This window comes from Cydia fagiglandana, chromosome 18, assembly GCF_963556715.1.
Source record: "Cydia fagiglandana chromosome 18, ilCydFagi1.1, whole genome shotgun sequence".
Lineage (NCBI taxonomy): Eukaryota > Metazoa > Arthropoda > Insecta > Lepidoptera > Tortricidae > Cydia > Cydia fagiglandana.
In genome coordinates, this window is record NC_085949.1 from 5,281,960 (window position 1) to 5,301,028 (window position 19,069).

The 19,069-nt window shown below is 37.1% G+C and overlaps 1 protein-coding gene across 1 annotated transcript in view; it reads left to right on the top strand.

The window, feature by feature from the left end:
• The first annotated feature begins 2,944 nt into the window (after positions 1-2,944).
• LOC134673588 (papilin-like) overlaps positions 2,945-19,069 on the top strand; it is a 95,734-nt gene continuing 79,609 nt past the window's right edge. The window contains exon 1 of the mRNA XM_063531586.1: positions 2,945-3,100. Coding sequence (XP_063387656.1) covers positions 3,081-3,100 — 20 coding nt within the window. The 5' untranslated portion in view covers positions 2,945-3,080. The remainder of the gene's footprint in view (positions 3,101-19,069) is intronic.

A 19,069-nucleotide genomic window follows, 5' to 3' on the forward strand; every position in this document is an offset into this window, starting at 1 on the left:
GTTAGGTTAGAACTGCGACCCTCACAGGAACAGACTACTACTAGAAAAGTGGGTTAGGTTAGGTTAGAACTGCGACCCTCACAGAAACGGACTGCTACCAGAAAAGTGGGTTAGGTTAGGTTAGCACTGCGAGCCTCACAGAAACGGACTGCTACCAGAAAAGTGGGTTAGGTTAGGTTAGAACTGCGACCCTCACAGAAACGGACGGCTACCAAAAAGTGGGTTAGGTTAGGTTAGAACTGCGACCTAATAGAAACGGACTGCTACCAAAAAAGTGGGTTAGGTTAGGTTAGAACTGCGACCCTCACAGAAACGGAAACAACACGCGTACCGCGGGGCCCTCGGGCCCCGCGCACAGGGCAAAATCTAGTTTAATGCCATTAAAGTTTCAAAAAATGAATTAGAACTACTCTCAATTGCATTAACGCTTAATGGAATTAAATATTTTTTTCATAAACTAATAATTAATGTTAATTTTGCTTGGAACTATTAAATAAATAAAATAATTAAATAAACAAGTAAATAAAATAAATAAAGTTAATAAAGTTAATAAAGTTAATAAAGTTAATAAAGTTAATAAAGTTAATAAAGTTAATAAAGTTAATAAAGTTACTAAAGTTAATAAAGTTAATAAAGTTAATAAAGTTAATAAAGTTAATAAAGTTAATAAAGTTAATAAAATAAATAAAATTAACAAAATTAATAAAATAAAATAAAGTAAATAAAATAAACAAAATAAATGGTGACGCGGGCCGTACTTTGTTAATATTTATGACTTTATGAGACATTGTCGTTTTTCACTATTACATACAAAATAGCCAAGGCGGAACTCGGGCCGCAAGTGACAGGTTCATGCGGCCCGCGGGCCGCAGGTTGCCGACCGCTGCACTAGACCTTTGATCCCTTGGACGTCTTTATAAAATTACGATATTTATTCTTGTTAATTGTTAATTATCAATCACATGTTTAATTTTCATTAAAAATTGTTTTAGTTTTTAATGGTTTGTAAAGCAATAACCATTAATTCTTTTTAATTGTTAGTGGTTCGTAATAAATTAACATTAATGCAAATTGATGTTCAATGCAATTGATAATTAATTTTCCTTCAATGGTTAATGGCTAATGGCAATTAACCGTTTCAATGGTTAATTTTTAATGGTCAATTGCATTAGCGTTCGGCCAACACTGCTCGTTACGATGTATTTACGAACGAAAAGCGAGACCTGCGATAAGGCCGTTTTGCCGGAGTGGAGATTGTTTTAACATAAGTAAGGTAGTTGTGACTTTCATAACTCTTGTTACCTACTAAAGAAGCTTCTTCTTCTTCTTCCTCAGCGAGTATGCGCCCACTGTTGCTGGGCATACGCCTCTCCAAAATTCCTTCAAGCAGCCCGAATTCTTTTTTTTTTAAGTGGTGACACAGTTTCGTCGACTCAGTGACCAGCGACTGCTTTTTGTGTGAAGAGATTGGTGTCGTGGCCGAAAGGGCCACGTCACCGCCAAGGATGAAAGGGAAAAGGAAATTTACAGAATAAGGATAGCAAAGAAGAGAAATAGGATAGAGAAGTTAACTCGTAGCCCGAATTCCTGCTTCTCTGAAGAAGCTTAAACCTGCTAATCTGTTTTATAGGTAAGGTATGTTTCATCATCAAACTCTCATTCCCAGTGACATCATATAGTTATAATAAAACTAGAACCCATTAATTAAAGAGCCGCAATATTTCAATGTTTCTCTGAGATCTAGCTCGTAGGAACGGCCAAACCTTTCGTTACTACTAGAACTATTGTTTGAAATGAATGAACAGTGAAACAATTTTGAGTTTACGCCCATGTGACGGTAGTGAAACGGCCAAGTCACATATTTTAACTAAGGTGTAGAGTTTGTGAAGTTATTGTAGAGTTAGAAGCTTGGCTCTACATGAGATCTTATAACTTTTTGACAGTGCGAGGCATATATGGTATGGTCTCGTCTCTCGTCTTGGCATTATTTTACATAAAAATGTTTTATAAGAATAAAAATGATTTATTGCAGTACTGTGTACATCTGTAGATAGTTTTTTGGTGGGATTCCTGAGTAATTATATTATGTCCGTTTCAGTAGGTTTGCAAAACATTTTTATATTTCGAGTCTACTCATAATGTAACATTTCCGCTCGTGCCGATAACGAATTTAATGTCAATGAAGCCCATTTATCATTTTATTGTAGTAAGTGCCTACATACTATTAATAGGCACGATTGCTATCAAATATATGTACCTACTCAAAATGAGTGTTCAAAATTATTTGAACATGATTCACTTTTTTGATATTTGAAGGAATCTTGTTTGTTGCATATTTACAATCACATTTACATGTCGGCGGCCGATCGTAAGATCAGGCACATCGTGAAATTCCTAGGCATATCGTGAAACGTGAAAATCTTTCGGCGCGATTCGAACTTTAAGATATCGCGCCGTTAGACATTCACTAGATATGAAATAGTAAAGATATGTGACGTTCCACGGAAAAAGGTACCTTATGGCAGCTGGCGCTTACGCTTATTATTAACGCCGCTCCAATATTCAGTCGGGGCAATGGTACCTTTTGCCGTGGAACGTCACATATCTTTACTATATCTTATCTAGTGCATCTCTATTTCATCTCCCGAATCGCGCCGTTAGTCAATATTATAAAGTGCATTTAATAAAAACAAATTTATAAAACGCGTTCCCAGTCCTATGTGTTTGATGGTTAACTTCTTGTCATAAAAACGATCGTACAAAGAAAAAGAAAGAGGAAAGAAAGAAAAAGAAAGAAAAAGAAAGAGAAAGAGGTAAAGCCATGTGCTTCCAGATTTTCAGTCCCTCACATTGTAATGTAATGTCACTTAAACACTTCAACCCACGTAATCCAGCTAAGTTATCAGTCACGTGGCCATCACCGCCCCGAAAGCTCATTCAGTGGCGGTTTTCAGGAGTGGGGATGTGAGGCTGCGCGAGCGCCGGTTCCAGCCACCACAGTCAGTCTAAGGCGCGCCGGCGCGCAGGGTGTACGCATTGACAGTGAGTGTGTGTGTGTTTGGCATGCTGTAAGGCTCAATATGGGGTGTTTTAGTTTGAGGTGAGTTTTGGATTAAGTTTTTTATTGATGGTCATTTATGAGGGCTTGGAATTTTAGTGGTGATTTTTGGTAGGTAATTAGTGGTTATTTAATTAGTTTTTGAATAATTTAAAGTTACATTTTCGGGTAGTGAATTTGTGTATAAGTTAACGAATACTTCGTTGGTGTATTTAGATATTTATCTGCAACTAATCCTGAGTATACTTTTGCCACGATAAGTAGTAGTTAGAAATCACATTTTAAACCAACATTTAAAATTGTTAAAAATTGTAGTTAGAAATCACGAATAATTGTTATAAAATTGTAAAAAAATGGCTAATGATATTTTGATGAATGATGGATTTTTGATGTCCTGAACTTCATTACCGCTACCGGCATTTTTTGTAATGGATTTGTGCGCGATATATAATTGGTTCCTAATTCAGCCCTTACAATTTATTTTACATAATACCCATATAACAATAATATAGATAAAGAAATACGAATTTAATTCAGAATAACAAAGATAATATAGAGTTTTTGAAATGATCGTTACTATTTTAGTTCCTGTTTTATTTGAAAAAGCAAATGGTAATTGGAAGCGTTGATTGCACATAAGATTATGAAAGGCGTTAACCTCTAGCCGCCCATACGTCAAAACTTGCCAAGCAAAATGAAATTTTGAGCTTGTGTACACTAAGTTCAAATTAGAATGGAACAGGACCTTTTTATAGGTCTCTGGGCGGCTAGAGGTTAATATAATTGCTATTTTAACTAAAATAATGTATTTCAGTATCAATATATTGTTGCACTGTTAATGAAATAGGTACCATCACTCTCCGCGATCATTGCGCCATTGAGGGTCCTAGCTAAATTGGTTGTTCAATACTTACGTTATAGAATTTCCAATTTAGCAAGAGCCCTAAATTGCATAACAATCCTGCGTGGTGACTGTACCTACGTTATTATTATTATGACATCCGTAGGTCGGTATATTAATTGTTCTTATCCATTTTTGTCATTTTAAGTTTTAGAGGTTTTGTAGCTTTAAATCAACCTCAGGCAGATAAATGAACAGCTACGCAATGAAGTTATTTGGTTGCCGTCTATAATTAGTAGTTAGGTACCTATCTCGTATTTTTTTAGGACCGTACCTTCGAGCAGGCATCGTATTTTTGACTTCTTTAAACAAACTTTTTAGCAAAAACATTTTCTAGTTGTAATGTTATCGTAAAACTTTTAATACCACCCAGCCTATGATCTCAAGATAAATTTACTGTGTTTATAGTTTGTGTCTAATTAATGACAGGTCATTCACCCCGTTTATTACTTTTACGAAAAGCAATTTCGCGAACTTACACGCCTAAGGCGGGTAATGGCGTGGAACCTTGTTGCAGGAAAGATTTCGTTCAATGCATCACTTGATTTACGGTCAAATTACTTATTGGTTTACAACATAATTCTAATTTAGTTATTGCACATCTTAAGGGGCCCACTGATTAACTGTCCGCCGGACGGTATCGGCCTGTCAGTTAGATAAAGATTTGGACAGTTCCGAACAACTGACAGGCCGATACCGTCCGGCGGACTGTTAATCAGTGGGCTCCTTTAGGGAGCGAACTTAGGACTTTAAAACCGTTTACATCTTTTCACCGAAATCACTTGAAAAATTATGTTTAAATTATTCTATTCATATTTGGATGCTGTTAAGAAATATTGTGTCAACCCGCATTAGTTTTGCAATAAGATGTCAAACTCATAAAATTGATGGTTAATGTTGATATTTTTTTGAATAATTAAATTAATATTACACATTTTTGCTAAGCAGCATTCATTTTAAGTTCGGATAAAATCAGTACGAGCTCCGAGTCGTAAGGACCTATAATTTGTAGACGTTAAAATAATTTCCGGTAATTTTTAATATAAAATAAAAATACTGAAAAAGGTTTTCGTAGATACAACCATATTCACAAAAAAGTACGTTTAACATAAGTAGCAGTTGCACAAATTATTTTCAGTAAATTTAATTTGGTGTCTCGTGTTTTGAAAATCTCTACCAACACTCACTTCGCTCGTTGTTCAATCTTAGAATAGGTACTTCATTGAATCCGCACTCGTAGGATGTCCTGTGTTTACTACTTAAGCACGCTCCAAAACAACAAATTCGCTATTCTGCTAACAAATCTTTTATTACCTAGGTACTTTATTTTTTATACAAAAGGTTAATGGTATATAAATAATCATACAAAAGTAACTTAAATATATCTAAATATTAAAATATTTTAATCTAAAAGACCTCCACTGGCTGTAACGGGTGCAAAGGTATATTTATTTTATTTATTTATTTTTTGTCTAGCTGGACAATGGACAAAGGCGCAAAACCCTTGTAAAACTAAGTTTATTAATTCCTTACAGTTAAAAACTAAACAATTTTAATTTTAAGAGACCAAAACTTAAACCGACAAGATACTACATCAAACTTTAATGGTACTTTACGCAGATCCGAATCTCACGCAAATTGCTATAGCTGTCATGTCAGCCGACGGCCAGAAGATCTACCGCGAACAACCACGTTCGTTAGTCTGTTATCTCTATCTCTCGTATACGCAAGAGCGATAGAGAGGCAGAAAGCGAAATTTCAACTTTCGATGTTCGCAGTGGGCCGTCAGGGGTAAGGGGGAGATAAACTGGATCCAAGTCAAAAAAATAAATAAAAAGGCAAGATTAAAACTAAACTATTGTTCCTTTACGGTGGAATTCTGTCGCTTCATGCATTCATTCATTGCTGGTTTTGTACGAGAAGAAAGGGTAGGGTTGGTACAAATGAGGTGTACCTACTTTGCCACTGACGAGGTGGATTAAATCGCCGATTCCAAAAGAGTCGAACGTAAGTATACAATGACATCAGAATGATATATAAATTATGTCATTTAGTTCTGATTTCACTGTAAATAGGGTTGTGTGCTTTCATTCTTTTATTTAGAATTATGGCTTCAGTCCAGTGGGACTATTTCGCCAGTATCAAGATATTAGGAGCTAAATACGACGACTAAAATTGTACGGTTAGTACAAGACAGTGTACAGTGATTTTATTAGCTCTTGCAAAGCGATAGCTGGACTTTACAGGTAGCACGTAGACTACCGGCCGTTGACACCAAAATGGTGGTTAAACGCCTTTCAAGATTAATTCTCCATTCATTGCACACTACCACATTAGTTTACTTTATAAGCTATCGAAGCACTTAAGTCATCGAAATGCCAATCTTTTGAAAAAAACTCGTATAATTTATATGTACATATAATTTTCACCAAACTCCGTATAATTTTCCAATCTGCAATCACTACCAAATCTACTCAATCCAACTATCATTGTAGATCAAAACCCAACAGATTGGGTGTGTAGTAGATTGGACAATCGTTATCTTAGTGTTTGGGATATGAAAAAACCGCTTTAAAATATAAAATTAGCCTCGTTATCAGCACATCCTTTGTCCGGCAACCCTGAACAAGCTTCGTGTAATTAAACGTTTAAAGATTTAGATAACTGCAAACCCTAACCCGCTACAAGCTAAAACTTATTCTAATCCCATTAGGATTGAGTTTAATTTTAAATAATATGGTATTGTTTTTGCGAACAGTAGCATGGAGTATTCCAATATGTAGTATACATAACGCAGGCGAGTCCAATTATGAGATTTTTTTTTACTTACTTGGTTGGCGCGGTGACCCAAAATGAGTCTTGGCCTCCAACACAAGAGCACGCCACTTGGGCAGATAGAGTGGAGGCAGATCTCTTGGCGTCGGCGAAAGCTGGCGGGATACCGCTCTGGACCGATATTTTTTTTACTCAAATTAATTCTACATTGCTGATGCTAATAAAAATAAGCCAATACAGAACACACATTATTATTCTTATTTCATATTATCGTTGCATGTTAGGCATGGTATTGGAACGTAATTTTATTTAGGCGACGTCGAAAAAAACGACACTTGTGTTTTTTTAAAAGAGTGACAAGGACCGAATGGTGTGCGCTCTGGTACCTAATGTGAAGAAGTCGAAAAAACTAGGTTTATGAAATTAAAATATTCTAAGCAACCCCAAAATAAATAAATTTTATTTACCAATAACAAATAAAGTGATAATAAAAACAACATTAAAATTAAAACTAAAATTTAACAGAACTTATAAATAAAAAATAAGGTGTGCTTTCTAATGGCCGAAGTATTATACACATACAGATGGCGCTAGCATAGGTTTTACCTGTCAATCCTACGAATAGTGTTACATCCTTGTTTATTTTTTGCAATTTTATTGCATGGACTAGCTCTTTTTATAGAGACACATTTAACCTGATGCTGGCGCCATCTATAAAAACCTTTGACAGTTGCTAAACTCATTGCAAACAATTGTGACATGGCGTAGAAATTTTAAGCGATTAACAGTTATTACAGCGTTTTTAAATTGCTCTATTTGATCTTTCAAATGTTGAGTAAAGAAAACTATAGGTACGTAGAGTTTTCTTGGTTTCATTTCGATTTTCTTTAATTGATATCTAACATGCCAACTGCTTAAGGAGCCCACTGATTAACAGTCCGCCGGACGGTATAGGCCTGTCAGTTGTTCGGAGGTGTCAAAATTTTGTTCTAACTGACAGTCTGATACTGTCCGGCGGACTGTTAATCAGTGGGCCCCTTTCGCTCTGTAGCGATCGAAACGCAACTCTCACTGTCACACTAATATGGAAGAGTGATACAGAGACACAAAGCGTTTCGTTGTCGAAGCGATAGCGATTGACATCTTGGCTAGGCCGGCTGGTTCGCCGGAGCGGTCGACTCGCTAACCATTGGGAGCGCGTCCTGCGCCTGAGTCGGGTTCGTTGTGATTTCGCTTTCAATTTCGGCTGTTGTTTGTTTTTGTGACGTCGGTCCCGTTTGTCGCTGGCGTCAGCTCCGGTTTCTTGCTAGGCGGACTCGTATGGGGTAAAAAGTGGGTGTGTGACGCACATTTTAAGGTCCCTTCAGGATTAAACGTACTTGGATAGTACATGCGAACAGATATACTACATAAACACATTTACGCCTAATTCCACCATTTATTGACAGGTTTGTTTGCCAGACATAATTATCTCAAATTTAGATCTGACGGACATTACGTAGGTACAGAAGTATCTCTAGCTAAAATAAAATAACTTTGGTCGGGGCTGAGAAATTTTATTCGAAAGAATGTACCTACCTATATTTATTTATATTGGTAAATATGATAATTTGATATAGTCACTATAGTCAGACCGTAAAAAGTCTGCAGCGATTTTGATAGCCCATGCAGTGCAAGTGTCATTTTAAACGTCAAACTTATATGAAATTATGATGTATACATAACACTTACACTGCGTGGGCTATCAAATCCGCTGCAGACTTTGTTTGGTGCAACTATAATAGTTTCAAGAACAACGCACAGCAATAAAAGCCTTATTGAGATTACCGCAATTTTATTAGTATAAAAGTAGTAGGAAGGAACTAATTATACTGTATAGTACCTACTCGTTGATTGTGATATTTTATTAATAGCAGACATATTTCGTAAATATGTTCCTACTTATAAGCTGCTTCTGTCGCTCAGTGCAACTTATTCACTAATAAAATTAGAAATTGATTTCTAAGGCTACGCGACATTCATAACCTAGCCGGTTAAATGGCATGTTCAATTGTTCATACCAACAGCATTCTTAACTGTACATCGGTGGACCTTATTACAAAAGGCATAAGGTCCATCCACAGTTAACAGTATGCGCGATGGTACTACTGTGACTATGAATGTATTCTAGACAATGGGACAACTAATGACTTCAAGAAAGTTGAAAGCACCCCTTTCGCTAGCGTTCATAGTTCGAGAAGGTTGTTCTCATATGTTACTCCGGGTATAGCTTTAATTTCGCTATTTACTGATTTGTGTAGGTACAGTCACTTACAATAATATGTTGTACACCGAGGCATGCAAAATATCTGATACAATCTATATGTCGGCGGCCGATCGTAAGATCAGTCAGATCGTAATGTTCCTGTGTAATGTTTTGACGATAGTCACATTAAACCAATATATATAGGTAGGATTAGGTTCGTTAGGTTGCTTCAGATGCCCGAAGGGCAAACTGCCCAGAAATAGAAGCCCCGCGTAGCGGGGCTCCGTCGACTCAGGGAATGCGTCAAAGATTTTCACGTTTCACGTTATGCCTAGGAATTTCACGATATGCCTAATCTTACGATCGGCCGCCGACATATACCGGGTGTGGCCTGTAATATGAGTAAAAAATTTAACTGTAGGCTGTACTCCTCATACTGACCAACATTTGTTCAGCAACTTTTAAAAATAACTTGTGGTTTGATTTTGAATACACTTTAAAGTTTATTCTAAGACGCAATGTATTGCGAATTTTGTTATGTTTAACTCGTGACAAGCAACGTCAATCACAATGATATGGCGTGGCGATGGCGTCCATTGAAGATAATATTTATTTTGTATGAAAAATAGGGAGTCTAAATACTTCATAATTTTTAAAAGTTATTGAACAAAAGTGTCACCGTTTGAGGAGTACAATCTATGTTTTATTTATTTGCTGATGGTTCAGGCCACACCCGGTATATTATGGTACTAGTAGAGCCATAAGAGCATGTAGTTTGAGTCCGCTTGTAAAGAAAATAGGGTAGTTTCTATAGGTACTGAAAATCATTCCCAATGGGGGTAAAACAGTCTTATAAATAGTCATAGCCCTGAAAAACTCAACAATGAGTTTGACTGTGGGGTCATCAGTCTCTAGTTATTAACTTAATAACTTGTAGCATGTAATTAAATTACTACAATATATTACGGTAGTGTTTTTTTTAACAGTTTTAAATTTATTAGGCTTATTATTTTCACGTTTTGTGGCTTCAGGCAAACTATTTGTGACATCTAGGGTAGATGAAGTAATTAGGCGCCGGCTGAATGTGGGTAGGTTTATTTTTGTCTCTTAAATAAATCCTATACAGAACGGACGTGTTTCCTTGGTCTCATCAGCTCAGATCCATATACTGGCCTGAAGGCATATTTTTCAGTGGCGACGAGGATGGGATGGGAAGTAAGTATAGAATATTCTATGGAAATACTAATTCTACGCAGACGAACTCGCGGGCAGGAGCTAGCTAAGCTGTATAGTATAATTATTATGGGTATTAAGCTCAATGAAACCGGCACTATCTACACTTACGCGCCAAGTTTTTTGCTGCCCATCCGCGCTTGCGTCAATTACCAATGTCTGGCTGATCTAATGTGTGAGTCCTGCGAGTGTGTGTAGTGCTTGTATTCCGAGTCTAGTGCTTGTGGACCTCCAGGCGAGTCTGGAAGCCTGGTAGCGTAGGTACGAACAAGTCTGCTTAGTCTTAGTCTGTGTAGACATTTAGATTTCTGAGGTATGATCTAGGTATCCTTAGGTGTTCTGCTACCCCTATGTCAAAACCAACTGGAATAGTTCCTTCCATCGGTAACAGACACTACTATATCCCACAAACACTTATATAGATGAGTCAGATAACTAGCTTTGGTTTAACCCTTTAAAGGACCATGATTGAAAAAAACATGATTCCTCATTATCACTGCATAACCCTAATATAGTTCTTCATAAAAAAACATTTATATAAAAGGATAACATTTTGGAAAATTTACCCTCTCATAGAAAATGGGCCAGCCAAAATGTATGAAACAGCCAAATTTTTTTCGCGATTTAGGGTTTGGTCCCATAGTGCCCATAGTAAAAGTTACTCAGTATAATCCCAAAACCTCCCTGGCAACGGGAATGTTTATTTTATAGCCAGCCTGTATAAATAGTAAGTTGAGACCTAATGTTGCCAGTACATCGTAAATCTTTCAGCAACAAGTTGGCACCACATTGCAACTATAATCTGAGCCTAGTTGTCCAGACAAATTACCCCAACAGTAACCTGACCTATCGTGCACCTTATCTCATTAGAATAAGGATTAAAATTAGTAAGTTAACTTGAAGACGGTATAGTAGGAGTGATGATGGATTGCTAAAAATAACATCTTCACGACCCTAGTATCCTGGTACGGGCGTTATTATTTCTTAGAAAATATGGGAGTAGCGATAAGGAGCTTCCCATTTTTCATTTATCTCTATTATCAAAGGACTCGAGCAGCGAGCAGAGCTACGTCTTGTTTCTTATTCTGAACCATTATCATTATCATAATCTGACGAGGTTATACCACAGATTAAGATTTATTTAAAAGTAGAGAAGATTCACTTTTTATGCACTTAGGTACCTACTTGATACCTATATGACATAAAATACTAAGCGACTATATACAGTGTGGAAAAATAAGTCGGGCCCTGGAGGGAAACTACCTTAAGCTGGCTCATTTTACTTAAAGGAGACATTCCTTTATTTTTGAAAAGAAACAAAACTGCATTCAAAGGTTTTCTAAAACTCGCTTGCCTAGCCCGGGACTCGAACCGACTAAAAATACCAAAAAATAAAAACTTGCAGTTTTATTCTACTACTCGATACAGTTAATGTTAAAGAAACATTAGGTCTTACACTCGTCTGTCGTGCAAAATATCCATAAAATCTAATATTTAGTACTCAAGATTTTTTTAGACAAGCCAAATTGAAGAAAAAAGAAAAATACTTTGAATGCAGTTTTGTTTCTTTTTAAAAATAAAGAAATATCTCCTTTAAGTAAAATGAGCCAGCTTAAGGATTTAAGGTAGTTTCCCTCCAGGGCCCGACTTATCTTTCCACACTGTATAATTCTTTCGGTTTTGTCCTTTTATCTGCTACTTTCTCTCTTTTCTTGCTTTTAACCAAGTTCCTTGTCACTGAAAGGATTGTTTCACTAGCATAAAATAGCCGATTTAACCTAGGTATCAAGCAATTAGCCTATTCGCCGGGTTTTATGAATGGCCCGAGATTTTCCTGTAAGATTCCCGACCGCCCGTGTTTCGGAGAAGTCGTGTTTTAAATCGTGGCTCGTTAATGAGGCAGCGAGTGTGGGAATAGGCATTACACTAATGCTCGATAAACTGGCGTGGGCGGAGTACGGTCAGGAGAAACATCGACACTTTTGTAACTAAAGGGGCCCACTGATTACCAGTTCGCCGGACGATATAAGCCTGTCAGTTAAACGCAAAATTTGACAGCTCCGAACAAGTGACGGGCTGATATCGTCCGGCGAACTGTGGTAATCTGTGGGGCACTTAAGGGACATGGACTGGGCTATAGTCCCCACGCTAGCCCAATGCGGATTGGGGACCTTTGAATTTCTTCGCAGATGTATAAAGGTTTCCTCACGATGTTTTCCTTCACCGAAAAGCTATTGGTAAATATCAAATGATAATTCGTACATAAGTAAAAAAAAACTCATCGGTAGGTACGAGCCAGGATTTGAAATCGCGACCTCCGGATTGAAACTTGGATCATATCCACTCGGCCACCACCGCTTCCCTACCTGCCTAATTATTATTTTTAAATACGCATGAATCACATTATCCATTAGATTAATTTCCCGACAGTCCTCAGGCTCGTAATCCGTAGTATCGACAAACCAGTCCGCCTATCCCAACCCGGTCAAGGTTGTGTTTATATTACGATTCGGATTCGGGTATTTAGGGAAAGTACGTCCAGGGCAGAGTGGTTCTCGTTCCCTGGTTTGAGTGGGTGCGAACTGTAAAACAGCACGTGTGTAGAGTACCTACTATAGTGGATAACCGCCCTTTCATACAAACGTAGTCTCCAAATTAAAAATCGTCCTTCAAGTACCCAGTAAAGAGAAGGATACTAAATTAAGAGCACGTCTATTATACCACAAACAGTAGGTATAGGTTAACTGGAAGAGATCCCTCTTAGGGATAAGTTCACTTTTGTAGATACTACACATTTATGTTTTATCTGATGTAACCAATATTTCTTTTTTATCTAAAATATAGTGCAAACAAATAATTTCAGGAATCGCAGATTTGTGTACAAAGCAGATTTTTCAGGCGTATATGTTCGTAGAAATCCGTTTTCCCCGCTCGAGTTGCGGTGTTCCGACAGCGGCGCAGGCGCACTAACGACGCCATTCACGATGCTTGGCGTCACATCCGCGTGCCACAAGCGCAGTACTCTTATCATACCCGTAGGAATAGTTGCATTTTTTCAACCATTTTTCGTCACTAGAAAACGGCACCAAATTAAAAATAATATACGTAATTTTGCCCTCCGCACCTACATATTTTTCCACGTCCTGATTTGTGACGGAATTGGTTAGCCAGAATAACTATAGGGTTAAAAGTGGTGGAGATGCTGGGATGCTTCGTGATATATCATATTTGTCATATCAGAAATCTTGTGTATAATTTAGAAATGTTCTTGAAGCTTGTTTTCCGTCAGTATAGTACTCCTATCATACCCGTAGGTCCTACTCAAAGGTGGAGGTAATCCTCATCGGACACTGCTGGAATGGTTTCCGGCCGCATGCTCAATTTTACTGAAAATTAGATGCCATTTAAACTGACGTCGTATTTTCATAAGAATTTAACGTTTATAATGTATTTTCCATACTTCGCCGCTTGCTACTTATAACTAGGTTAGGATTTGAGTAGAAAAGTGGTGGAGGTGCTGGGATGATATTGTTTAAAAACTTTAATTGAAGTACAATACAATACTCTTTATTGTACTCCTCATACATTAAGATTGTTCGCAAAAATAAAATATCTTATTTTCCTTTTACTCGGGTAATTTTTTCAACATCGCAGTTCACAGCATACCATCCGTACTATACAGTAGTCGATCAAAATGACGACCGAGTTCATATTCTACGAACTTTTTCAATCTTAATACGACCATGCTAATACCTATGTACAGTTTTACAACCCTGGTCATCAGTTGCGATATAAGAGAATGTTTTATAATGTATTCCGTAGGTTTATCTGTTATTCGATACGGGTTTGTATATTTATTTATTTAAAACTTTATTGCACAAAAGAATAACTTAATGTACAAAAGGCGAACTTAATGCCATGAGGCATTCTCTACCAGTCAACCTTAATAAGGCCAAGCAGAAAATATTGTATATTCGAAACGTTGGCAGAAACGTCTCCTGTTACTTCTGTCCGATATGTCTTGAAATCTCCTCAGAACTTCGAGTACATCGTCTTACGTACTGTTTTTCCACTGTCCAGTGCGGCCGTCACCTGCATTGTATGAATTACCGTTATTGGTGTTGATATTTTACACGCATGTACCTCAAACAAGACGGTCATTATCGACAGCCGACCTATAGTCGACGTCAAAAATATGTTTACATCTTTCGCCTTATTACAAAGGAGTAAGGTGCAAAAGTGTTAAGATATCTTTGACGTCGATCTACAATAGGGCCCAATTACGGTCGGCTTGTCGATTGGCTCGAGCCTGTCAATGAACGGTTTTACCTGATTGCAGCATTTGCAGCAAAAGGAGTTAATCGAGTTGCAATACTCAGTAAAACTATACTAGACAAGACATAGATATTAAGTATTTCAGATATCTGTGTTATCACACAAATAAATGCCCTTACCGGGATTCGGATCCAGACCATCGGCTTCGCAGGCAGGGTCATTACCCACTAGGCCAGACCGGTCTTACTTTATGTCAAGTAATGAGAGTGTTTTGTTTTTTGTATGAGTCTTATTTCAGATATTTGGTTCTATCTACTATCAGTTTACTAATTTCAGAAAAAAACAGAAACATTAGGTATCAAATTACCGTGAGAGAACTCCAATCGCATTACTTGCATTTAAATTAACAAAAGGCGCATCTACATATACGACAAACATGTAAAGTATTCACACAAATTTGAATCTTATTTCAAAGATGTTAAATGCCAAAACAACGTATTAATAAACGTGTGAACATTTGTTTGATCCCCACTGAGTGCATTTGACAGTTGTCTATGGGACTATTTTGTTGCACAATTCCAAAAAAGCTTATATGCCTTTGCTTCACAGCTTTTGTGGTCGTCTTGAGGTAAATTTACATTAATAACATTATGTAAATGAAGTAATGAGCAACTTAAATCTTGAATTGTCATTAAACTTATAGCCTAAAATCTTCAGACATCTACTTCTGTCTGTATTTTGAAACATTTTTGGATCTTTGTTACTGATTTGAGCATAAACTGCTATACGGATTTTGCTACAACATTGCATACAAACAGTTTCAACCTAGTTTAATACCTTGGAAACTTATTGTTAAATAAATTCCGCAGTACTCGTAATTATGATTAACAAGTTTTGCTAAGTCACAGTCAAGACAGTCTGTCCTTTTCCCATCGTAACAAAAGGCAAAAACAAAATATTTATGAAAAATCTACATTTCTCACCTACATATTCAAATCACTATTTTAAGAATAAGAATAAGAATAATATTTATTTGAATTAACCTTTTCTACATAGATAATTATAAATGTATTTTTCTTCTTTCTTTTGTATCTTTTTACTGAGGTGTGCCAATAAAGAGTATTATATCTATCTATCTATAAATGGTTGGCTAGACTATTGGGTACCTAGTTGTGAACTGTACTGCGCTTACGCCCTTTAGAGTGAAGGCGGTAGTTTCGGTCCACTCCGGCGCAGCCGGGGTGCACGTGTGTGCATGACATGTGCGGAGGGCTGCCACAGGTTCATAAAAAACTGATGATTATGTTAATGATGTTTTTTTTTCAGTTTGTTGTGTTTGTTAATGAATGCGTTGATGAAAATTTACAACTCACTTTAAGCGCTAAATAAATACATATTCTACACCTATACAACTATTGTATAGTTCGACAGCTTAAATACCTAATACTTATGCCATTATATTAAACGATCTTTATGAGATCTGAATGCAATTAAGTCAAGTGCAATGATATTATATAACTATAGATAGGTCATACTCACACATAAGGAGCATAAAAAATACTTTTATTTATATTCATCATTTCAGCCATACGACGTCCACTGCTGAACATAGGCCTCCCCTTTATTTATATAACTGCGAAGAAATCTATTATTTTTGTTAATAAAAACTAGTCCCTTTCGGTATGCGCCGCTCGAAACGGAAAATTGAAAATGTGAAGGTTCTGATTTTATTCATGTGAAAAAATCGTAATTTTGGAAACTTTCCGTCGGCACATCATTATGGCAAGATTGACATCCCTATTCGTAGTAGTAGAACAATACACTAATCACCCGCGAAGCATCGCGCATGCTTTACGATGCTGCGGTCTTCCTGAATTTGCGTAAATAGATCAGCTCGGTCCCTGACCCGTGTTCACTCCGGACTTTTGAGTCTAAAGGTGCGTCTACGCTAGGCGAACCGAGCACCCGCCGAACACAATTCGTCTAATGTGGACCGACTTACAAGTCACAAACGAGCGCGCTGCGAGCGTTTCGTTCGTACTCGGCTGCGTTCCGCCAGTTGTCGGTTTTTTGACGAACACAAAGGGATTTGTTTCGCGCTCGCAGTGCACTCCTGGACGTGTTCGTTGTACGTCCACACTTGACTCCGGCGAGAACGGCTCCGCTCGTGCTTCGCTCGTGCTCGGTTCGTCTAGCATAGACCCACCTTAACCCATATATATATCCAGAACTAGTTTTTGGTCTGAACTCCTACAAATCCCTCTCTTAGGCTCAGGCCTCAGGGTAAGGCTCTCTCTCCTATAAATTTTAAATTTTAAGAACTTCTCGTTTACTCCAATTAAAGCGTAGGTAATTATAGTGACAGAGAAAGATCCCCGCTTTGCAAACTTTGTTTTTCGTGATTATAGCCCAGGACTCGAGCATCCAATCCAAATAAAGTATCTACCAACATTTTGTAGAATTATGTAATAGAAAATAAGCGTTATTTTATGATGTAACTATCAGTGTACTTAATCCATGAATTTTACATGAAGTCTATGATTTTTTTTCAAAGTACTCAAGTCAATAAATGTATTGTACAGTTGGTAACACGCATGCTCTTACTTTGTAGCATTATGTGTTCCTCCGATGGCTGACGATGTCCCATAAATTTCCCTGGACTACACTTCCCTCGTGATTAACTATTACTGCTGCCCACATATTTCTTCCTAAATGTTACCTTCTTACGTTCTTGGACTCCGAGTACTTGCAAATATCAAAAGTGAGTACATTTTGTACTTTTAGGAGTGGACAGTAGAGTCCAAATTTTAATGGACTCAGTTTTAAATTAGTGATCTCTATAAGTAAAATTTATTTTAGCTTTTGTTCACAAGCTTGTATTTCTTAAGTACTCATTATTTATTTGTATTTTCTTCCTAGTGTTCGTAATCGCAAGGTATTCAAGGTAAGGTTATCTTTTAGGAATTTCTTAGGGTTTTAAATACTGGGTTTTGTAAGTGGGTACTCGGTAGGTAAGTTGTTTAATAAAACAATAATCATGAAACAAGTGGTGTTGAATGTGTAAACATTTTTCACTGACTTCAATCCCAAAGTACAAGCTTAATTAAAACACATGTAGGTATGTAGCAGGTAGATACAGGTAGGTAAGTACATAACAAGTCGATCTTCACTTGTTATAAGTTGTAAACTTCACATAGTCACGCAATCAACTAAAGTGTTCAATTTAAATCTTCGCCTTCGATATCTCGCATTAAAGGCTTAAAAACGTACGTAGTTTCACCTCCTTAAAAAAAGTAAATAGTTTATGAAAAGGGCACTAGACTGGGCCAATTATTATTATCGCGCGAACACCACAATCTCCCGATCGGTCCTTACAAGATGAACCTCGCGTTTAATGTTATCCTGGTACATTTTACACGGTATTTACAAGGTCCCTTGGGAACTCGCTTGGTTCGTTGTCATGGCTATGAGTGCTAAACCACGGGAATATTCCATATGGGATGATTCTTAAAGTATTCGAGAAAGGGTTGAAAATTGCTTGTTAGAACCGTTTTTCTTATTGAGTTGTGTGTGAGAGCTCGGCAGGGACTCCAGATCCCGGGTCCAGGATTGTTCTTGGGTATTTTGTTTTTATTAGTTTACAAAATTATATTTATCAATACAATGATAACGGTTTAAATATTGCCGCTATGTTATTCTGCTTTGAAAATATTTGGTGGAGAGTCTTTGCAGATTTTAATTCGGTTGGCTACAGGATGTAGTCAACATTTCTTTGCAATTACTTTAACAACAGTAATAATACTGTTTCAACCTGGAGCCTGATTCAGTTTACCAATTTGTTACGGTTTTGATCTTATTTAAACCTAGAAAATCGCTCATGCTGATTGGTAGTCACCTGCAATAATATGTTACTCTTCGAAGGCCGCAAAAATATGTGAAACGCTCTTAGGGCTCTACAAATAAGATCGTGTCAGATATTTTTGCGGCCTTACAAGAGTAACATACTATTGCAGGTGATTGTACACGCGAAATGAAATGGAAATCGAGCGTAAGATGCGCGCTAATCACAAAGACGATCGTCAAGGTCTTATCAAAACCATTTCCGAATCATATCAAATTGCTAAATTAGAATCGATCTCCGTTCAAATGACTTTAGGTTTCTGTGTAATTGTTATTGTTGGTATCGACTTGTTACCAAAACATAGCATCACTGTGACGTTCAAAATTTTACATTTACTTAAGTGAAAACAGACTCCGTTCTCCATAGTTACTTCATATTTTTTGAGATTTCAGTTTCACGTAGGTAGCCAAAGCGTTTTCGTCAGCTTGATGAATATTTTCTAGCACAAACCAAGAAAAATGTACAAATGGAAACATGTCAAACAGAGACTACATATAAATATTGGTGCAGGAGAGATTCATAATACGTTACTTATAAGAAAAACTCGTGAACAGCTTATTATGAATATGTATATTGAAAATTTTACCCACTTAGCTTCTGCTGCTAGTCATCTTAGGCCCACTTGCACCATCCCACTAACCCGGGGTTAAGCGGTTAAATCGTGAACCTACTGTCAAATTG